The sequence below is a fragment of the Microtus ochrogaster genome, chromosome 10 (genome assembly GCF_000317375.1).
Source record: "Microtus ochrogaster isolate Prairie Vole_2 chromosome 10, MicOch1.0, whole genome shotgun sequence".
Classification (NCBI taxonomy): domain Eukaryota; kingdom Metazoa; phylum Chordata; class Mammalia; order Rodentia; family Cricetidae; genus Microtus; species Microtus ochrogaster.
Genome location: NC_022016.1, coordinates 63851060 through 63869912, shown reverse-complemented (window position 1 = coordinate 63869912; position 18853 = coordinate 63851060). Strand labels below are relative to the sequence as shown.

The following is an 18853-nucleotide window of genomic DNA, read 5'->3' as shown; positions in this document are numbered from 1 at the left end:
GGAGCAGTGGTGTGAGGAGCACTGAATCGCATCTCCAGGGCCCTGAGTTCCAACCCTGGTCCTGCTGAAGACCCCTGAGTAGACTGGAACTTTGGTTTCCTGCTCTGAGATTCCAGAGCTTTGCTTCTGGCCCCGGAAGGGTGGGGAAGGGCAGCATCCTGTCTCTAATGCTGAACAGTGTGATTGTTCCCATTTTACAGATAGGCACATAAGGTAGGGGATGCAGGGAGGCCCAGCCTGCTGTAGTTGCCATGGGCTAGACCATTGCCCTTGGCTTCAGATCCAGAGCCGTTCTTCCCCATCTGCACTGTTCCTTTCCTTTAGTTTGGCCTCCCTGGCACAAGAGGGAAGGTTGCTTCCTGGTCCTCCCAGAGTCTGGAGCCACCTGAAGTGCAGACATCACTCTACCTGGGGAATGAGACCTGGAAAACTCAAGACCTCTCTTGAACTGTGAGGAGAAGACCCTGATTCCTCTGTCCTCAGAGAAAAGTCTAGAAGTCAGCTCAGCAGGTTTGGGCACTCGAGGCCAGGAAGTAGCCAAGTTTCCTGGGAGAAGGATAGGTGTGTTGCCAGGAGTTAGGCGAGTCATCTGAACATGAGACCCTGCCAGCATTGGCTTGGCTCTGTAGTGCTCAGGGCCCAGACATGTCTGTAACGCTGTGATTTCTTCTTCTACAGAAGGTGACTGGCCGCCTCATGCTGGCCGTGGGAGGGGCAGTGCTCGGATCCCTGCAGTTCGGCTACAACACTGGCGTCATCAATGCCCCCCAGAAGGTAAGTGCTACACCATCCCAGCCACACACACACACCACCACCGCCACCACCCATGCTCCCACTCACATACTCATGGCACCCCTTGGGTGCCCGCCACTGACATCAGCTGGAATTCTACGATCTTGGTAGGTCACCTAGCACAGACACCATGATCAGTGAAGCGGGCTTTGTTTACATGGTTTTGGGGCTCCCGAGAGCTCCACACCTGCCACAGGGCAGGTCGGGGGGACATGGTCAGAGTGGAGGAACCTTCCCCAGTGCCACCAAGGTGGACAGAGCCAGTGTGCAGAGCTGCCCTATTGTGCGGGTTTTACGTCCTCACACCCCATCCACATACAGCACAGCCCAGTTCTAGATTGAAACGCCTTCCTCTTCTGGAGTTTCCATGTTAATTTAAGCAAACGTGGCTGCTTGCCCTGAGGCACCGCAGGAGCTAGAGGCCTAGCTTCTTTCTCCCCATTGCACATCCCAAATCTGCCCCCACTTGCTCTCTGGGATTCTAGACTGGAGAGGACTGTGGCAGTCGCCTGCTTGTTGTGGGAGAAGAGGGGGAAAGAGGGTAGGAACAGAAATGGAGACTGTCGTGTCCCCCCTCAACACTAGGCGTTTTGCGTGGGTGGGTGCTGTTTTCTATTTTATAGACCCGGAAAATGCCAGTTAGGGCTGATGAACTGACCCATGGGCCCAAGGTCACATGCTAGTGAATGGTGGCTTCTGAAGCCAAACTCTTGGTTTCCATAGCCTCAGGCTACCTTCCTGACCCAACACTGTTGCCGTTTTAACTTAACAATCCATACTTTCACAGGGATCGGGAAATGGAAGTAGACAGCCCTCCCTTCAGGACCGTGCTCGCTAGCCAGACTGATGAGACTAGACAGTGAGTGCAGTGAGCCCGGGACCAGAGCCCCAGCTAAAGCACCAGACTGTGTGAAATTAGACCTGGGCTTCTTCCAAGTAGGCGGGGCTTGGCTATAGGGGCCACGCCTGATGCTAGTCACTAGAAGGCTTGGCTGCTGACTCATGCTGAGCTGCACAGCCCTCATGGGATTTTTCCGGGATCTGACATGGCAACCGTGAGCCCATGCTTTTACTGAGTGCTTAGAGCAGCTCCCACCAAGGTGTGTGCTTTGGAGCGGGCTCTTTCCGGGAATCTGAGCAGACAGAAAGCCTGTGAGACAAGATAGGAGGAAGTAGGAAGAGAAGTTTGCACATCGAGCTTCCCTACACACCCCCAGATTCTGAAGTAATTGGTGTGGGATGCTGAGGAAGCGCCTTAACTGTTTCTGACGGGGAGCTGAAGTTGGGAAGTACTGGGTTAAGCAATGTCTTAACTGTGGTTACAGAGTTGGTGACATAACTAGGATACAGGAGGAGTTTTTTCCCAACACAGACAGGGTGGAGTGAGCAGGGGAGGGGCAGTAAGACGATAGATGCACAGAGCACCACATCCATGAAGAATGAGTATTTCGGCATCTCAGGACAGTGGGCTGGGGGAGAAGAGAATTTGGGTTCACAGCAAGTCAGAACTGGACCACTGTAGTCCTTGCACGAATGACTCTGACCTTCAGCATAGCCAGCCCCCAGCTTGGCATGGCACAGCCAGGTGGACAGATGGAGGATATCAGGGACCTTCAAGCCCATGGAGGAGGACAGGCCTGATCAGATCTGCGTCTTTGGAGATATTCAGGCACCTGGAGTTGAGGAATAGATCTGAAAGTGAGCTGGGGTTAGAAACACTCACAGACTAGTGGAGTAAGAACAACCGCCGGGTGCTGGACAGATGGGTCAATGTGAAAGGTGCCTGCCACCAGGCCTGACCACCTGAGCTCGGTCCCTGGACCCATGCGGTAGAAGAAGAGGACAGATTCCTACAAGTGGTCCTTTGATCACCATGTGTCAGAGTACATGTCATACAAATGTCACTTGTTTTTCTTAATCTGGAAAGGAGAGGTAGACAGGATTTAGTCAATCAGTTCAGTATGAGAACATGAGGGAGTGGGGTTCAAGAATGGCTTTTGTATTTTTGGTTCAGGGGAGGAGTTAGGGTGAGGTGGCAGGAATCGGTTTATTGTCTGCCTCTGGAGACGTGCAGAGGTGCTCATCCATTTGATCTGGCTTCTTGAACGCAAAGACTGGCGAGTGATTGGGCGAGGGTCACTGCTGTCCAGATGGGAATGGGAGAGGATCTCTGAAGTAAGGAGAGCAGGGGTTTAGCTCATTCCCAGCGGCAGATAGAGAGGACCCTAGGGAGAGGCGCTGACATCTAAAACCAGGTGGGCATGCAGGGCATGGTGGTGCCCACCTAGAATCCCAGCAAGTATTCGAGAAGTGGAGGCAGGCGGCTCAAGAGACTTGAGGAGGCTTGGTAGAGAAGAGAGAAAGGTCGGAGTGACTGGAGGCTTGACCTAAGGTTGGTGTTTGTGCTGGGATTTTTTTTGTTCTTATTCCAGATTTCTTTATAAACACGATGTGAGGCATCAGTAGAGGAGAGGGAAAGAATAAGGTAAGTGCAGGGAGCTTGTAGGAGGCAGCTGTTGGGCAGGAAGGAGTCTAGGAGACTGCTCTTGGCAAGGAGGAACAAGGTACAGGTGTGAGCACAGCTGGAAGGAGTTTGTCTGCCTTGGAGGCTTCCTAGTGAGTAAGGGACAGTCGAAGGCCAGTGCCGGAGTGGAGCTGGCCATGGCGTCGGGATAGGTTTATGAAGAGAGGACCCAAGTGTGACTTGGCCAGCATGTAGCACACACAGTGGCCACCATGCTTGAGTAAGACTGAATCCGTTGCCCAAGGAGGATGCGGTGATTCAGTTCTGCTAGCATTCAGCAAGGACTTAACCCAGAATGCACTCTGCAGCAAGGAGATATGGCGCTGACACCACAGAACGTATTCTGGTTTCTAAAGCCATCCCATCTCAAGGGATGGGGAGACCCTTTGGGAAAAGGGGAGTGTGGGGATCTGTAAGGGGTAGGCTCCAGGACCCTCCTGATGGAACAGCATAGTGCTGCACAAATCTGTATATTGTTCCTCTCCCTCACACACCCCTTGCTTACCTGCATCTGAGACCACACAAATGTCGGTATTTATTTGCTATACTTCCATATTGTTGAGGGATTAATGACAAAACAGTCTGTCTATGGTCAGCAGAGATGCCGTTTTTCTTACAAATATTTATATTCCCCAGCTGGTCGAACACAGAGATTTCAAAAGGAGAGGTTAGGGGAGGAGCAGCAGCGGAAGGGTTTTATGAAGGATTTGGCACTCATACCTAGTAGAGGGGAGGATGGGCCCACAGCAAGGAGGGCCAGATGCCCAGACAAGTGCGCAGGGCTTGGGCAGGGCTTGGTCACGGGAAAAGGCTCCCCTGGTGTGGAATCTGTCCACCTGCACCAGCGCTCCAATTTCCCAGGTCTGTTCCAAGTGCTTCTCTTAGGAGTGAGGCTGGGTGCCATGCTCTCGAAGCTTCGCCCACAGTGGATGGACATTCCTCCACTCATCGCCAGGAGTTTGTTCTTCGTCATAAAACAGGCCTGAAAGGCTTCTACCCGGAAGTAGTAATTAATCGTGATATTATCTTAAATGTTTATACAGCACTTGCCCTCAAATTAACTCCTCTCCCTGCACCTTATAAGCCTGGCAGGCAAGACTGTCTTCCTTTTTGTGGATGAGGAAACCAAGGCTGGGAAAAGGCAACTGGAGAGTCAAGGGCTGAGCTGGGGTGCAGTGGGATTGGTGGGGGTGGGCTCCAGTCCAGTTCCTTTTAAGATGAGGTGGAAAGGTGAGGCTGACCTGCACAGTGCCTCTCTCCAGTTTGATGAGAGGGCAAGACCCAGCACATCCGAGAAATAGGATCCCATTGAATCCAGAGAGACTGTTGGGAGGGACCTGATGTCAGCTCAGCCCTTCTTGTTTGGCAAGGGAGGATCCTGGTCTACAGAGGAAGTGAGTGAGGCCTTGCCCGAAGTGACCTGGCTTCGCTAGTGAAAGAACTGAGCTAGACCTGCTTCCCAGCTCCAGCCCAGTGCCCCGTGGTGGAGCTGACTACTCCTCTCTAGGGACACAAGCTATAGCCTTTCTCCTATCACCACAGACCCTGACCGTTGCCTTAGTCTCCTGTGTGTGATCTAAGTGCTTTAGAAGTGCTCATTGGGTTGTTCTCATCAGAACCCCGTCAGGTAGGCACCATAACCTCCATTCTCTGAGGAAGGGGTGTAGAGGTGTGGAGAGGTTACACCAAGGACACCGTTAGCACAGAGTCTGGGTCCGGTGTGTTCAACCTCCGCTGAGAAAGGGTGGTATCTAAACATTCTCTCTCCCCTCCCTCCCTCCCTGGCTGGCCTTGAACTCACAGAGATCCCCCTGCCTCGGCCTCGGCCTCGGACCCTTCCTCACCCTTGTCACACTTCTAGCCCACTGTGCTCTGAGCTCAGAGCTGAGTCAAGTTCAGTCGTGCACAGACAACTCAAGAACTTCCCACACAACTGTTGCACAATCCCTCACGCCCTCACACTGCCACAGCCCCGTCATTGCGAGCCCCCTTCGTTCCCCATGCCCAGCACCAGTGACACATGGATCAGACCATGTTTGTTCTCCATCACGGCACCTTCTGGTCAGCTGACCGAGGACAGTAGTGGAGACGTGGACGGACACAGAGGAGCAGAGGTGACAGTTAACCCTATTTTCTCAGCCTCAGCACCATGGGTACTGTGCACCGGATAGTTCTTCAGTATTTATTGTGATGGACTGTCCTGTATTCAGTAGGATGCCAGCAGGCACTGTAGACATGACAGATGTTCTCTAAGGAGCAGATTGCTCTTGTTTGAAAACAGCTTTCATGGAAGGAAGGAGTGGCCAGGGGGACTTCCCAGAGGGGAATTGCATTCCCTGAAAGGTGAGCAAATAGAAGGGAAAGAGCATTTTGAGATGTGGGGTCACTGTCTGCCCAGAAAGGATATGAGTCATGGTGCTGGTGAAGAGACACTTCGTCCTGAGGCCTGAGAGGGCTCTGCTTCTGCCACTGCCACAGTGAGGTGAAGTCTGTCTACGTGGGAAGCTCCTGCAGGCTGTGGAGCAGGGAAGGGATCCCTTGCCAGGGCAAAGGCCTGTCCTTGCCGAGGAGGAAGGCCAGCTCTGGATCTTCTCAAGCAGCCTGGGTGGTCTGACTCTGCTTCTAGCTTTAGCCTGAGCCTCTTCCTCCCTGGTTTCAGAGAGGGGCCCCTGGGGATACAGTGGGTGGGACTGTCCAGACCCACCTGGAACATCTGGCCCCAGGTTCACGACTGACCCTCGGGTGTAGCTGCATTGTTACAGAGACAAGCCCTGGGAGGGGAGAAGAGATGAGGGGCCAGCATTCTGGGAAAGAAGAGAGGCTGGGCGTAGGGGTGAAGACCAGGCCAGGGGACTGAGCTGGACAACCTGACCCCTTTTTCCTTGTAAGAAGAATGGGAAGGCTGGGCCATATACCCTTCGTCCCCACTTTCTAATATCCAAAGGGTGGGTATTGAGAGCAGCCAGAGGTTCCCAAATAGACCTGCAGCAATCTAGAATCTTGGGTCAGGTCAGCAGGATGGCCAAGCTAGCTAGCACACCATTGTATGTAGCCTGTGAGCCAAAATGGGTCTCAGACTTTGAAAGGGTTGAAAAAAGCAAGTCTGTGTGTGGCTTCTGACTTACTTTCTAGCAAGCTCCCCATACCAGGGAACTCCCACTCTTAAGATGGGGAGCCTCTTGCTCAGAACTTAGGAACTTGGGGCTTCAGCCCTCTAGGGTTTCTGAGTCAGACCCTTGAGTTTCTTCGGGTTCGTCTTTCCCTATGTAGTTCATATCATAGTCACCTGTGCCTAGCAATGTAATCTGAGAACCCTGCCTCACCTGCTCCTCTGTAGTTTATGTATTTGTTTGAGTCTTTTGGGGGTCTCGTTTTTTGTTGGATTTGCTTGTTTTTGCTTTTTCTAAGGCTTGAACCTTAGAGACCTTAGAGCCCAGTGTATGCTAAGTATTCTACAATGTGGTCATCCTCTAGTGTCCTCCTGCTTCTCTGAAAGGTGGCAGAGAGAGCAACAGTGACATCAGCAGAGGTTTATTCTGTGTGTAGGCTACGTGTTCTGCCTCACGTCCCTTTACAAGACACCACCCCACCACCACAGAGAGGAAGTGAGCACTTCCTCTGTAGAGAGCAGGCTTGCTCACCCACAGTTGCCAGGGCCTGGGAGAGTGTGACCTTGATTCTCTAGATGCCCTTGGGCATGTGCAGCTCCCTCTCCTGACCCCAGGAGAGCTGCCTGGTGAGGAATAGCTTTTTCTTGCAAACTGTCCAAGACAGGCCAAGGACCTCAGCTACACAGCGCCAATGTGCTTCCCATACGAGCCTGGGTACCTTCTGCACGAACCAAGAGCATCACTAGGACCTCAACTCTCGTGACAGGCCAGTTCCATGACTGTTCTTTCAACTGACCAGGACCCTCCCTATCTCAACATGAACCCATGAAGAAATGGTTTCATATTTCATTTTTATTTGTTTTTAATTGTATATCTGTGTACCACATGCTCATGGGGGTTAGAAAAAAGCAGATCTCTTAGAACTGGCATTGCAGATGGCTGTGAGCTGCCTTTTGGGTGCTGGGAACAGAACCTGGGTCTTCTCTCTACCCCCTGGCTTTACATGTTAAAGGGATTATATGGAAAGCAAGTGAGAGTCATATGGAAAGCAAGTGAGAGTCATATGTGACTTTGGGTCCTTCTGCATAAGCCTACTTAACCTAAGCTGTTGCCTGTGCCTATTCTAGGACAATTTACTCCAAATTTTCCCAATGCAAGGGCGGAGTAGAGAGCTGTGCTTAGCTGTTATCCCTATGAAGGCCTGGCTTTGGGGGTGAAAGACAGGAAGAGAACCCAGGCTAGAACTCGGGCAGCTGTTGCACAACATTCAACAGACCTGGGATGCTGGGGTGGGGCAGTGGCAGCATCAGGGATAACTCCTGGGCTTGTGATTGACTCGGGGGAAGGAGCCTTCAGGACAGGCAGCTGCTGCTCCTCACCTCGGTGATAAGCCGAGGCAGAGGAAACTGCTCCATGGGATCCTGTGAGGGGTGAAGTGAGCAGGTACTCTCTCCCTAGGGGACACCTTCCGTCCCCCAGGAGGATGCTGAGGACAGTAGCTGGGTGGAAAGGTGACCCTAGAATTACCCTCCTACCCCCGTATTGAATTAGGATTCTCTAGGGCCACTCTTTCCTGAGCCAATGTCAGCTTGGAGCCCCATGTGGACCCTGCAAAAGGAGAGTCTCTAACAGCAGAGGGCTGAAAAGCTCCTGACATAATACTCCTGATTCTGACTGGAAGCCCTCGACTCTGCTGGCCCTGGGGGTGGAGCCAGTGGTGCTGAAGTATAGGAAGCCAGCTGCCCACACTTCATGCTCAGCAGAGGGACTTAGCAGCGAGAGCTGGGAAAGCGTGAACTTTGGCTCATGCTTGACAGGCTAGGCCAGGCAGTGACTTTACTGCATGTGGAAGAGCTCAGAGCACCTCATCACTCAGAGCTGCCTCTCCCTGCCCTGTGAGGAGAGCTAAAGACCTGAGCTGCGGGAAGAGAAGAGAAGCTCGGTGCCTATCCTTAAGTTTGTCTGACTTAGTCGCAGCACAAATCCACTGTCTGCACACAGTTCAGATAAGCTTCATTAGCTGACTTCAAAAATTGTATTTTACTCACTTGTGATGTCGAATGCATTTAATCCCAGTACTCAGGAGGCAGAAGCAGGCAGATCTCTGAGTTCAAGGACAGTCAGGACGACCAGGGCTACATAGAAAGACCTTGCCTCAGAAACTTTTGTTTGTTTCTTTTAAATGTTTGTGAGTGTTTTGCCTGCAAGGACTTCAATAACTTTACATTCTTCTTGCGGGTCTGCTTGGTCACCCTGAGTGACAAAGGGACAGAGACCCAGTTCCCAGTTGGGTCCTGAAGAAGAACTTGCCGTTTATCTATACAGCTCCCTTATTCAGAACGGCCTGTTCTCGGCAGAGCCTGATAAACAGGGCCTTGCCATTCCTGCAGTTCTCTGGGATGTGGCATCCCTTGAAGAACACAAGTACTTTGTTTTGTTGGCTGCAGTCAGCCTGGTCTCTGCCCTTGCCCTGTAAGGTCAAGGGTTTCTAGGAAGAGAGCCTAAAGTCCCTTTGACTCAAGGTACCCCGACCACTGGCTCTGGCCCCTGACCTCCAGGAGGACCGCCTCCTGAGAGTCCAGAAATCTCTGGGCTAGATCTCAAAGGCAGGAGTAACAACAGCAGGGAGGGGAGGTAGGATGGAGGTTGGATTCACGGGGCGTGGCTCTTGATGTTAAATTGTGGTAGGGAAGTGTACTCAGACTTAGTCAATGGCTTTCACTGAACTGGGGTCAGGACAGTGTGCCCTGGGTACCAGAAGTTGGTGTCCTGAATTGCCCCTCGCACTGTAATGGAGGCAGTCTTGTGCCATAAAGATCTTTCTATGACAGTCTGCAGGTGTTCAGAGTCTCCGTCCTGTAATACCATAACAGCTGCAGAGTTGTTCAGCGGGAGGGCGCTTGACCTGAGTTTATTATCCCCGCACCACAAAACAAAGTCATGTAGAAAACATTCCTGAGGTCTAGAAACACTGGCATCCTGGCATTGCTCTTCCGTCTGTCTGTAAGCGTACCCACTGTGCTGCCAGTCGTAAAAGCTGAGCACAGAGCTGTGGCTATCTATAGCTCAGTGGGAGAGCCCTTGCCTCATATGCCCAGTCTTCCCTATAGCAGAAATAAAGTGTTTAGCACACACGGTCATATACAAAGTGACAATAGGGGCTGGAGAGATGCCTCAAGGGTACAGAGAACCCAGGTTTAGTTCCCAGCACCCAAAGCAGGCGACTGACAATATCCTGTATCACCAGCTCCTGGGAATCTGATGCCCACATAAGCACCTCTATTTGTGTATACATACCCACATATAGAGTCACACATATAATTTAAAATAAAATTTTTAAAAAATTATAAAATGTCAATAGAGGTATCTTAATAGCTTTATCTAGTATTTTTTAATTATAGCTTTACAGTGAGTTCCTTCTCCACATAGAACAGCCTGACCTGAAGCAGCCTGATCCCGCAGCAGCATCCTGGCAGATCTCATGTTTGCAATCTCTTAATTGCACCAAGAGCCCCTGTATGACCCACACCACTTAGGTTTATTCTAAATGCCCTCTGATGTTCGCATAATGGAATCACACATTTCTTAGACTGTGCTCCCACTAAGTGAGACGTGACTGCAGTGCTGAAGTCGGTGTCGGAGAAGAGGCGGTCGGAGCTCAGAGCTGCTGGAACTTGCCCACAGTCAACCTGGAGCAAAGGGATAGGCCTGGGATCAGAACTTGATTGTGTTTCCATTCAGAACTAGGTTCTGACCCCTGCACTGTCTCGCTTCTCTTTATACAGCAGACAAGTATGTGCTTAGACGGCCTTTTTCCAGTCAGTCTGTCCTAACCCCTGGAGCCTGGCTCTGTCAGTTCTGGACTTGACAGCCATACAAGTGACAGCAGAGCCAGCCCAGGCCCAGTGGGCACCCGAGGGGCTGCTCCACACCCTTTTCCTTTGGCAACTGCAGCAGTCCATCCCTTCCTCTCTGCCATACTTCAGTATTAGAATCAGAAGGACTCGAAGGGGTGGCTACGGAGAGGGTATGTGCTGCTGTGTGCAGAAGCCTGCCATGTGCACCTAGGAAGGGAGTGGCTTGTGTCAGTGTGGGATTGTGTAAGAGGTGCAAGTGATAAGGATGGAGGAGGGGTTGTGACTGGCCAAAACCGAGAGCCTTGTGAGTACAATATGATCCAGGCACGGTCCCTCACATCTATGATCCTAGCATTCAAGAGGCTGAGGCAGGAGGGTTACTGTGAGCTGAGACCCTGTTTCAAAGAGAGAGAAAGAAAGTGAGGTGAAATCAAAGTATAGTATGTGTCATGTCAGGGCAAGTACACAGAAAGTTGTTTCTCCGTATATACTTGGGCCGGCCATAGCTACATGTGTGCTGGGTGGGTCTGGCTAAGTCTGGCACTGGGCGTTGTCAGTATGGCCTGACAGTGTGGTGAGTGTCTGAGATCCAGCGCCACCTGCCTATGGCCACATCCTTGGCACCAGGTTAGGCCCTCCCTGGTGTGGGGGCAGGGCTAATGAGCAGGCTCATACCAGGACAGATGTCTCCAGTTCCTGGAACCACTTCCTTGCCCAGGGCCTTTCCCCGAATCTCTCAGCTGAGCACTTAGCAAAGGAAGGAGGCCATGGTTCCTTCAAGGTGGCATTTCCAGCCAGCCACAGGGGAGCTGGCCTAGGAGACAGAAAGTGACAGTGTGCCTTAGAGCGTGTCCTTTAGTCCTCCAGGCTCAAAATGCAGCGTCAGTGCGTACTTCCCACAGGCCCTCAGAATGGCAGAACCTGTCTGTCCAGCTGTGCTTCCTCCCCAACGGTTGGGAGAGGGCCCAGGGCCCACAGCTGTGACCTAGTGGCCTGCAGCGGACAGGGAGCCACTTGAGTCCTGTGCCCAAACTGGCTCTGTTCATCCTTGCCATCTTCCCCAGCAAGTCTTAAGCACTTTGGGATGGGAGAGCCCAGTCCTCTTCTCACCCAGGGAAACTGGTCCTACATAAAGGAAAGAAGCAGGTGAAGAACGCACAGTGTCTTTGCAGAGTGGCCACTCTGTCTGGAGGGGCCGCCTACCTGGGATCTTCTCCCTGCAGGTTATTGAGGAGTTCTACAACCAGACATGGGTCCACCGCTATGGAGAATCCATCTTGCCCACCACACTCACCACGCTCTGGTCCCTCTCGGTGGCCATCTTCTCCGTCGGTGGCATGATTGGCTCCTTCTCTGTGGGCCTCTTTGTTAATCGCTTTGGCAGGTAAGCAGGAAAGGCCCCAGCCCTGCCTTGGGGAGCCCATGGAGTTGGGGGGGGGTAATGACAGAGGCAGAGATACTCTGACTAGCCTCATCCCTGAGGAGCCTGGGGGTCCTGGAAGCTGGCTGACCCACTGTGACCTGCTCCGCAGGCGGAACTCCATGCTGATGATGAACCTGTTGGCCTTTGTGTCTGCTGTGCTCATGGGCTTCTCCAAACTGGGCAAGTCTTTTGAGATGCTGATCCTGGGCCGCTTTATCATTGGAGTGTACTGTGGCCTGACCACTGGCTTTGTGCCCATGTATGTGGGAGAGGTGTCACCTACAGCTCTCCGCGGAGCTCTAGGCACGCTGCACCAGCTGGGCATCGTCGTTGGCATCCTCATTGCCCAGGTAAGCCAGTTCTACCCACCCTGTACTGCCTCTGCCCACAGCTCTGGCCCTCGGGTCACAGTCCAGCAGAGAACTTCTCCCCAACCCTAGGACACCCTCACAGTAGGCAGGTTCCAGAGCACACATAACCCCTACCCACACCAGTCTAAGAGCAAGAGCCCTTGGCCTTCTCATCTCCCTTTATCGCAGGGGCCCACTTCAGCGTGGGCCTGTAAGCCTCCGTGCACACCGTACCTTCTCTCCCTGAGGTTCCCCGTTCTTTAATCCTCCTGTAGCTGAGTAACGATCCCCACAAGCTGTGCTAGACACGTTAATATGTGGCCTTGTCCCTTGTCCTTGTAATTTGAGCTGGTTTTACAGATGAGCAACAGGTTCGGCAAGGTCTTCCCGTCTCCTAGCAGCTGGGAAGGCCACTGGCTGAGTGGGATGGGTACTTGTAGGGGCAGGGCAGGGGTACTCACGGTCCCTGGTTTCTTTGTCCAGATTTTCGGCCTGGACTCCATTATGGGCAATGCAAACTTGTGGCCTCTGCTGCTGAGTATCATCTTCGTCCCAGCCCTGCTACAGTGTATCCTGTTGCCCTTCTGCCCTGAGAGCCCCCGCTTCCTGCTCATCAATCGAAACGAGGAGAACCGGGCCAAGAGTGGTACGGGCTGGGCCCTGCCCTCCTCCCTGCCCCCCTGAGCTCAGGCCTTTTTCCCACTCTGAGCCACCCCACCTTCCCTCCGGTCCCACCAGTGCTGAAGAAGCTTCGCGGGACAGCCGATGTGACCCGAGACCTGCAGGAGATGAAAGAAGAGGGTCGGCAGATGATGAGGGAGAAGAAGGTCACCATCCTGGAGCTGTTCCGCTCGGCCGCCTACCGCCAGCCTCTCCTCATTGCTGTGGTGCTGCAGCTGTCCCAGCAGCTGTCGGGTATCAATGCTGTGAGTATCCCACCTACCCCTTCCTGTAACCCCGGCCAAGTCCAGGCTCAAGTGTGCACCGTGAGAGAATCCCAAACACAACCATAAGCAAATTTTGCCAAAGTAGTAAACCTATGGAACCAAAATCTGTGGCCTGAGAAGTGTTCATCCCCCCACCACCCACTAGTGACTAGTGCAGAGGCAGGAGAAGGCCGTGGCGTGGCAGATCACCAACTGTCTCCCTTTCTGGCAGGTGTTCTATTACTCGACGAGCATCTTCGAGAAGGCGGGTGTGCAGCAGCCTGTGTATGCCACCATCGGCTCGGGTATCGTCAACACAGCCTTCACTGTGGTGTCGGTGAGTCTTTGCTTGCTTTTGGTCAGCAGCCAGGGTTCAGCTCAGGGCCTCGTGACAGAATGACAGCCTATACCGGGAACCGGGCTTGTCAATAAACTTGTAAAGCTCATTGCTCACACTGTACAGCTGACAACAGGCCTCCAGGGAGGTGAGAATACCTCCCAAGGTCACAGCCAGGATGCTCTTGCTGTCTGATCCCCGGGGCCACCTCTCACCCTGTTACTGTTAGACTCAGAATTCTGCCCTAATTCCCTATGAGGCCTCTAAGCTTCAGCCTGGTGGGGAAAGGTGTTGTTTTCCCTACGACTGTGTGCAGGTCCTTGTATCTGGCTATTGAGGTGCGCCTCTCCACGGGTAGGCTCTAAGAGGCACCAGACCAAGCAGAGAGAATATGACTCTTTCCTTGTCCACAGCTGTTCGTGGTAGAGCGAGCTGGGCGGCGGACTCTGCACCTCATTGGCCTGGCTGGCATGGCAGGCTGTGCTGTGCTCATGACCATCGCGCTGGCCCTGCTGGTGAGTGGCCCTGCCCTGGAAGGACCAGGGCGAGGTAGGGTGGGGACCTGGATTTAGACAGACCCAGGCACCCATAGCTGTAGATTCCACCCTGATTTAGATCCCCAAATGCCCACGTTAAACCCAACCTAGGCTGCCCAATGTGGACATGCCTCCGGACCAGGGTCTGACCTTGTGCTTCTCAGGTCGTCGCCTCCCATCTTGAGCTTTCTCTTCCCCGATTGGAGATTTCCTGACCCAGCACGTCTGGCTGGAGAGCCCAAGCTCTCATCTCCGTATGAAACTGCCTTGCAGAGCCTTTACCTATAGCCTCAATTCATCTCCACAACAACCCTCAGCAATATAATGTCCCCTCTGTGGCACAGAGGTACCCAAACACACCCGTCTCCATTCTCCAGTTAGATGTAGCTTGAGCATCCCTTTCCTGAAGTGCTCAGACCAGATATGCCTGGGTTTCAGATATGTGAATATCTATCTACATATGCACAACAGGTTACTTTCAGACTAGAACTGAGGCCTAAACATAAAATTCATTTATGTTTCATATGTACCATCCATATGCTGATGGTTAATTTGAATGGCTCATTTTTGTTTTTTTTTATTATGACTGACATGGTCAGGTGTGGAATTTTCCACTTCTGATGTCATGTTACCAGCATTCAAAAAGCTTAAGATTTGGAAGCATTTTGCACTCCTGGTTTTTCAGATTGGAGATGTTCAGCCGTTTTACTCAAACTAAGGCCCCATGTTGGATAAGGAATGAAGCTAAGAATTGACCTTAGGTCGGCAGGTTCCTAGCCTGTTGCTAATCACTATGACAACCTGTACCATGCAGGCATGCACACACACACACACACATACACACACACACTCCTTTGTCCAACCCAAGTGAGGAAAAGTTTAAGCCATGGTCCAAGAGCGCTAAAGGATAGGCACAAAGTAGACCCTTGAGACTGAGTCCTGGCATAGGCTACTGGGTGTCTCAGTTGCTTCCTCATTGCTGTAATGAGACACCATGCAAGGAAACTTAAAAAAGAAGGCATTGCATTTGGGGGCTCATGAATTTAGAAGGCTAGAGTCCATGACCATCATGGCAGAAAACATGTTAGCAGGCAGGCGGGCATGGTACTGCAGCAGTTACTGAGAGCTTACTTACCCTTCAAACACAAAGCAGAGAGAATAGCTTCAGTTTTGAAACCTGAAAGCCCACTCCCAGTGACACACCTCCTCCCACAAGGCCACGCCCTATCCTTCCCAAACAGTTCCACCAACTGGAGACCATTCTCATTCAGACCACTACATTGGTCTGATCTGGGGGACCTTTCAGCCCAGACTGGAGATTTCTGCAGCTTCTCTTCCTTCTAAGAAGTCGTCATATCCTGGTCTAACCTCTCACCCCGTCTCTCTCCACAGGAACGGCTGCCCTGGATGTCCTATCTGAGCATCGTGGCCATCTTTGGCTTTGTGGCCTTCTTTGAAGTAGGCCCTGGTCCCATCCCATGGTTCATTGTGGCTGAGCTGTTTAGCCAGGGGCCCCGTCCTGCTGCTATTGCTGTGGCTGGCTTCTCTAACTGGACCTCAAATTTCATCGTGGGCATGTGCTTCCAGTATGTGGAGGTGAGAACATCTTCTTTGTCTACCTTTCCTCAACTGCATGCTATCTGAAGTACTCACCCTTGTTATTCGAGAGTCATGCTGGCAAGCGGTCGGGAGCCCACGTCCAGGCCCTTCCCTTAGTTTTCATGCCATTTCTGGAGTCTGTCAGGTGTGATCAGGCTCATTTAGTTTTGATAACACCCCTGGGGGGCTAATAGCAATTCCCTTCTCCAGATCAGTCTCAGAGGCAGTCTTTTAGCTAGGACAGAGGGTGATGGCGTGTCTGTTTTCCAGCAACTGTGTGGCCCCTATGTCTTCATCATCTTCACGGTGCTCCTGGTGCTGTTCTTCATCTTCACCTACTTCAAAGTTCCTGAGACCAAAGGCCGGACCTTCGATGAGATTGCTTCCGGCTTCCGGCAGGGGGGCGCAAGCCAAAGCGACAAGACACCTGAAGAGCTGTTCCACCCTCTGGGGGCTGACTCCCAAGTGTGAGGAGCCCCACACCCAGCCCGGCCTGCTCCCAGCAGCCCCACGGATCTCTCTGAAGCACAGGCAGCTAGATGAGACCTCTTCCAAACTGACAGATCTCAGGCGAGCCGGGCTTGGGCGTCTTTCATCAGCCAGCAATGATGTCCAGAAGAATATTCAGGATGGCTGCAGAATTTTAATGAAAGCAAGACTGTTGCTCAAATCTGTTCAGATAAGCAACGGGTTTTATAATTTTTTTATTACTGATTTTTGTTACTTTTTTTTTTATCAGCCACTCTCCTATCTTCACACCCTTGTCTTCACCTTGAATGGCTCAGTGCCTGAGGGTGGGGACCAAGCCCTGTCCAGACACAATGCCTTCTTCGCCAAGCTGTAGGGCTGGACCTATGACCAAGGACACACTAATCGAACTATGAACTATGAGGCTTTACCCCAGGAGGTGGTAGCTGCCACCCCCTTCCGCAGGCCCGGATCTCCCCATTATAGGGGTCGGGCTCCATTTTAGGATTCGCCCATTCCTAACTCTTCCTTCCCAACCACTCAATTAATCTTTCCTTGCCTGAGACCAGTTGGAAGCACTGGAGTGCAGGGAGGAGAGGGGAAGGGCTAGCCAGGTTCTAGTCTCTTGTGCACTGAGGGCCAGACATCACCACGAGAAGGGCCTCGGAGGCTGAGAACTCACTGCTGAAGACATGGACACTCCTGCCCTGCTGTGTATAGATGGAAGATATTTATATATTTTTTGGTTGTCAATATTAAATACAGACACTAAGTTATAGTCTATCTGGACAAACCCACTTGTAAATACACCACCATACTCCTGTAACTTTACCTAAGCAAATATAAATGGCTGGTTTTTAGAAATGTGGTTTCAGAATGCTTGTGGGTTGGGACCAGGCAGGTTTGGATGAAAGTGAGAGAGAAGCAAAGCATGGTTGTAACCGTGTGGTGGCTTTGGACTTCTTGGCTCAGGATCCTGTCAGTTCTAAACACCTGTTCATCGGCCCTTGATTGCTTAAAAATCTGTGTGACCTCTTACCCAGAGGAAAACCCAAGTTCTCTGTCCTGGCAGTCAGCATTTTCACCGTGTGCTTTTCAGACTGAGAACTGCTAGCCCTGATACTCAGGCTTGAGAATCATCCCAAAGTGAAGATAGGTGTCCTCTGGCAGGCTTCAAGAACTTTCAAATGGATGCAATCTCACAGCCCACACTTTTAACAAGCCTATTTTACTTCCCTGTAGCTTGTTCCTTTCCCCCAAACAAAATAAGCTATTTATATTGCCCTAGTGAGTTGTTATGGTGCTTTGTATCCAAGGCAGCTTTCTTACTTACAGAAACCAGAGGCCACCTGAGGGGTTGTCCAGAGTAGCACTGAACAGGCAGGTCCTTCCCAGAGACCTGCCCCCACTTGAATTCAGAGGCCCTTGAAGGGACTTTCCTGTGGCAATGTAACCTCCCACCTGAATGGTTTTATCTGGCTTTTCAGCATCATCCAATCCACTGCTGGCTAGGCATTCAGGAAATAAGAGTATCCTGTCTCTAAAGGTTAGAAAACCTAGAGGGAATTTTCCTTCCTGACTATGCAGACAGCAATAGAATCTCAGCCTGAATGACAAGGGGGTTGAGGAGAGGAAACTATGGAGAAAATGTAACGTCTTTCTCCAGCCCCTTCCCAATTGAGGAACAAAGCTGAGAAGAGCCGAGCCTGAGCTGCTGAGGTCAGGTGAGGAAGTATGACCGGTTAGCAAGCCTTTTGCCAACTGCAAGGCCTGGGAACCCACCTCTGCCAAGACGGAGTAGGGACGTGTGGGGAGAGCTTCATCAGAGGTCAGTCGTGGCAAGGTGGGTGGCCTAAGGCCCGAAGACCTCCACGTTCGGGGAAAAACGGACATCACCCGGTTCAGGGTCCAGGGCTGAAAAAAAAAAAACACTCAGACTTCCCCACCCTATAGTCTACCCTATCGCAGACCGCGGCGACGCGCAGGCGCAGAGAAGTGGCTGAGGTGACTCCATCCTCCCGGTCACGCAGCAAGGACGCAGTTAGCTCACGGTGGGCAGGGGAGGCGGAGTTAGGTGACGTATTCACCAATCAGAGCGGAGGAGGCGGGCTCCGAGCCAGGGAGGAACACACCTGTCTCGCATCAGGTGAAGCCTTCGATTTCTGACAGGAAGCCGACAGGTGTGCTCCCTGGAGCCTTTCTCTTCTCACTAGCGCCTAGACAATTTCGCACTTTATCTGCAATCCTGCCTCAGTCTCCCTGGAAACAGAACTCGGCGGCAGCCTATATTTTCCTTATTATAGTGCTGTCGGTCCACTGCAGAGGTCGACGGTCCTTGGTCCTTCCGCCAGCGCAAGGAGGGCCAAAGCTAAACCATTCCTAGACCTCAGTTTCCAACAGAGATCCTGGTCAAGACTTCAGATGAGAGCACAAGAACTTAGTCTCGGCTTCCCAAACCGAATTTCTCTAACGCAGTTTTAAGCAGGAGAGCAGATTCAGAAATTACATTCGTTAATAGGGACAGAATGTCTATTGTCTTTTGACAAAAGTGCATATTCATGGCCCCTCCTCCTATTCTGATTGTCTCTCCAGGCCCCAGGCAATCCAGCTGCTGGCTGTACTGGCAGCTTCTCCTCTCCCCAATCAGGCAACAGCCCCCTCACTCCTCTCTCCTTTCCGTCTCTGTTCTCCTCATGGTAGTGATGCTTCTAAAATTTAGTTGTGTCTTTTTACAAACTTTGCCTGGCCCCCCCCCTTTCCCTCAGTATAATGCCCATCTTTCTTTTTATTGCATTATTACACATAATGGGGTGCAGTATGGCATTTTATGCATGTAATATATTTGATCATATTCACCTTCATTACACTGTTATCTATATATCTCTCTTGCCGAGCTCTTGCCTCTACCCAACTAGACCCTCTCTAATTTCA

General features: G+C 51.8%; 1 protein-coding gene across 1 annotated transcript in view; it reads left to right on the top strand.

Moving 5' to 3' along the window:
- Window positions 1-17283, top strand: part of Slc2a1 (solute carrier family 2 member 1) — a 28707-nt gene extending 11424 nt beyond the window's left edge. The window contains exons 2-10 of the mRNA XM_005353348.3: window positions 679-774; window positions 11507-11667; window positions 11816-12056; window positions 12540-12702; window positions 12795-12982; window positions 13215-13319; window positions 13733-13834; window positions 15248-15451; window positions 15725-17283. Of these exons, the coding sequence (XP_005353405.1) occupies window positions 679-774; window positions 11507-11667; window positions 11816-12056; window positions 12540-12702; window positions 12795-12982; window positions 13215-13319; window positions 13733-13834; window positions 15248-15451; window positions 15725-15925 (1461 nt within the window). The 3' untranslated portion in view covers window positions 15926-17283. The remainder of the gene's footprint in view (window positions 1-678; window positions 775-11506; window positions 11668-11815; window positions 12057-12539; window positions 12703-12794; window positions 12983-13214; window positions 13320-13732; window positions 13835-15247; window positions 15452-15724) is intronic.
- Window positions 17284-18853: the final 1570 nt, after the last annotated feature.